The sequence below is a fragment of the Etheostoma cragini genome, chromosome 1 (assembly GCF_013103735.1).
Source record: "Etheostoma cragini isolate CJK2018 chromosome 1, CSU_Ecrag_1.0, whole genome shotgun sequence".
Lineage (NCBI taxonomy): Eukaryota > Metazoa > Chordata > Actinopteri > Perciformes > Percidae > Etheostoma > Etheostoma cragini.
This window is the reverse complement of record NC_048407.1, coordinates 34,294,585-34,296,074: the sequence shown is the minus strand read 5'-3', so window position 1 is coordinate 34,296,074 and position 1,490 is coordinate 34,294,585. Positions and strand designations below refer to the sequence as shown.

General features: G+C 46.8%; 1 protein-coding gene across 1 annotated transcript in view; it reads left to right on the top strand.

Annotated features, from left to right (window-relative positions):
* LOC117956400 (vacuolar protein sorting-associated protein 13C-like) overlaps positions 1 to 1,490 on the top strand; it is a 61,646-nt gene that overhangs the window by 23,565 nt on the left and 36,591 nt on the right. The window contains exons 21-23 of the mRNA XM_034891476.1: positions 107 to 210; positions 450 to 617; positions 1,205 to 1,234. Of these exons, the coding sequence (XP_034747367.1) occupies positions 107 to 210; positions 450 to 617; positions 1,205 to 1,234 (302 nt within the window). The remainder of the gene's footprint in view (positions 1 to 106; positions 211 to 449; positions 618 to 1,204; positions 1,235 to 1,490) is intronic.

The window sequence follows — 1,490 nt, the reverse complement described above, 5'->3', positions numbered from 1 at the left end:
CTCTATGAATAAATAGCCCTGAGTCTAATGATGCTCTATGAATAAATAGCCCTGAGTCTAATGATGCTCTATTAATAACAAACTGACCCTGATGTGTCTCCTGCAGGGATCGATGCGTCAGTGTTGGTGCAAGCCAAGAAGACTGAGGTGTTCGCTCGTCTCCGGGACATCGTGGTCACAGATGTCCACCCCACAACTGTCCACAGAAAGGTCTTTATTCTCTGTCTATCCCCAAAACTATCCACCGAAAGGTCTTTGTTCTGTCTGTCCCCAGAACCGTCCACAGATACGTCTTAATTTTTTGTTTCTCTAATTCTTACAGTCGTTCAGAACTCATCTCTCTGTTGTTTCCTCATACTAAGACATCTCTAGCTCTTGTCTTATGAGACATCTCTAGCTCTTGTCTTATGAGACATTTCTAGCTCTTTTCTTATTCTTCGTCCTTGCAGGCAGTGTCCATTGTCGGCGAGGAGGTGTTCAGCTTCAACCTCTTGTTGTTTCCGGGGGCGACGCTGGGGGACGCTTACAGTGACACGTCGAGGACGGACGGGAAGCTGACGCTGCGTCTGGGCTGCATCCAGATTGTCTACCTGCACAAGTTCCTCATGTCTCTGCTGGTCAGATACCACTCAGGGCTACATGCACTTATATATTAATACTTTAGATATTAATACTTTATATACATATCTATACTGCATATACATATTTATACCTTATATACATATCTGTACTTTATATATCTATACTTTATCTACAGATTTACACTTTATTTACAGATTTATACTTTAATGCAGCATTCACTTGCACCTTTTTGAACTAAACAGAACATAGCTCTGTATTTTCTGTGCCCTGAAAAGCAATCCAGTGTTAATGCAAAGCCCTGGGCCGGGTCCTGCTCCGGGTTAGCCCTGGGTCCGGGCTAGCCCTGGCCCGGGTCAGCCCTGGGTCTGGGTTAGCCCTGGGTCCAGGCTAGCCCTGGCCCGGGCCAGCCCTGGGTCTGGGTTACCTCTGGTCTTGGTCAGCCCTGGGTCCTGGGTCCAGGTCAGCCCTGGTCCGGGTTAGCCCTGGGTCCTGGGTCCGGGTTAGCCCTGGCCTGGGTCATCCCTGGATCCTGGTCTGTTGTGTGTCCTGTTGCATGCATCTCTATCTCCAGTTTTTCGTGTCTCATGTTGTCGTCTTGTCTTTGATTCTGTTGTTGTTTCAGGCGTCTTTTAGCTTTCAGTCTGCTGATGAGGTACAGCTCCCATCATGCATCACTCCACCGCCCCACACGCCCCGCTTTAGCCTCACTCCGCTTCAGTCCAAGTTAACTCTCTATTCCACCTTAATTCTTCAGTCCACCTTAATTCTATTTAATTGTCTTTATAAATGAAAGAGAATACTATTATTATTTCTATTAATATATATTATAATATATTTCCCTTGTCTGAGCTCACTTCCTCCATCGGTGCTTTGCTGCTCATGGCCATCATCACTGACACCCCCCCCCC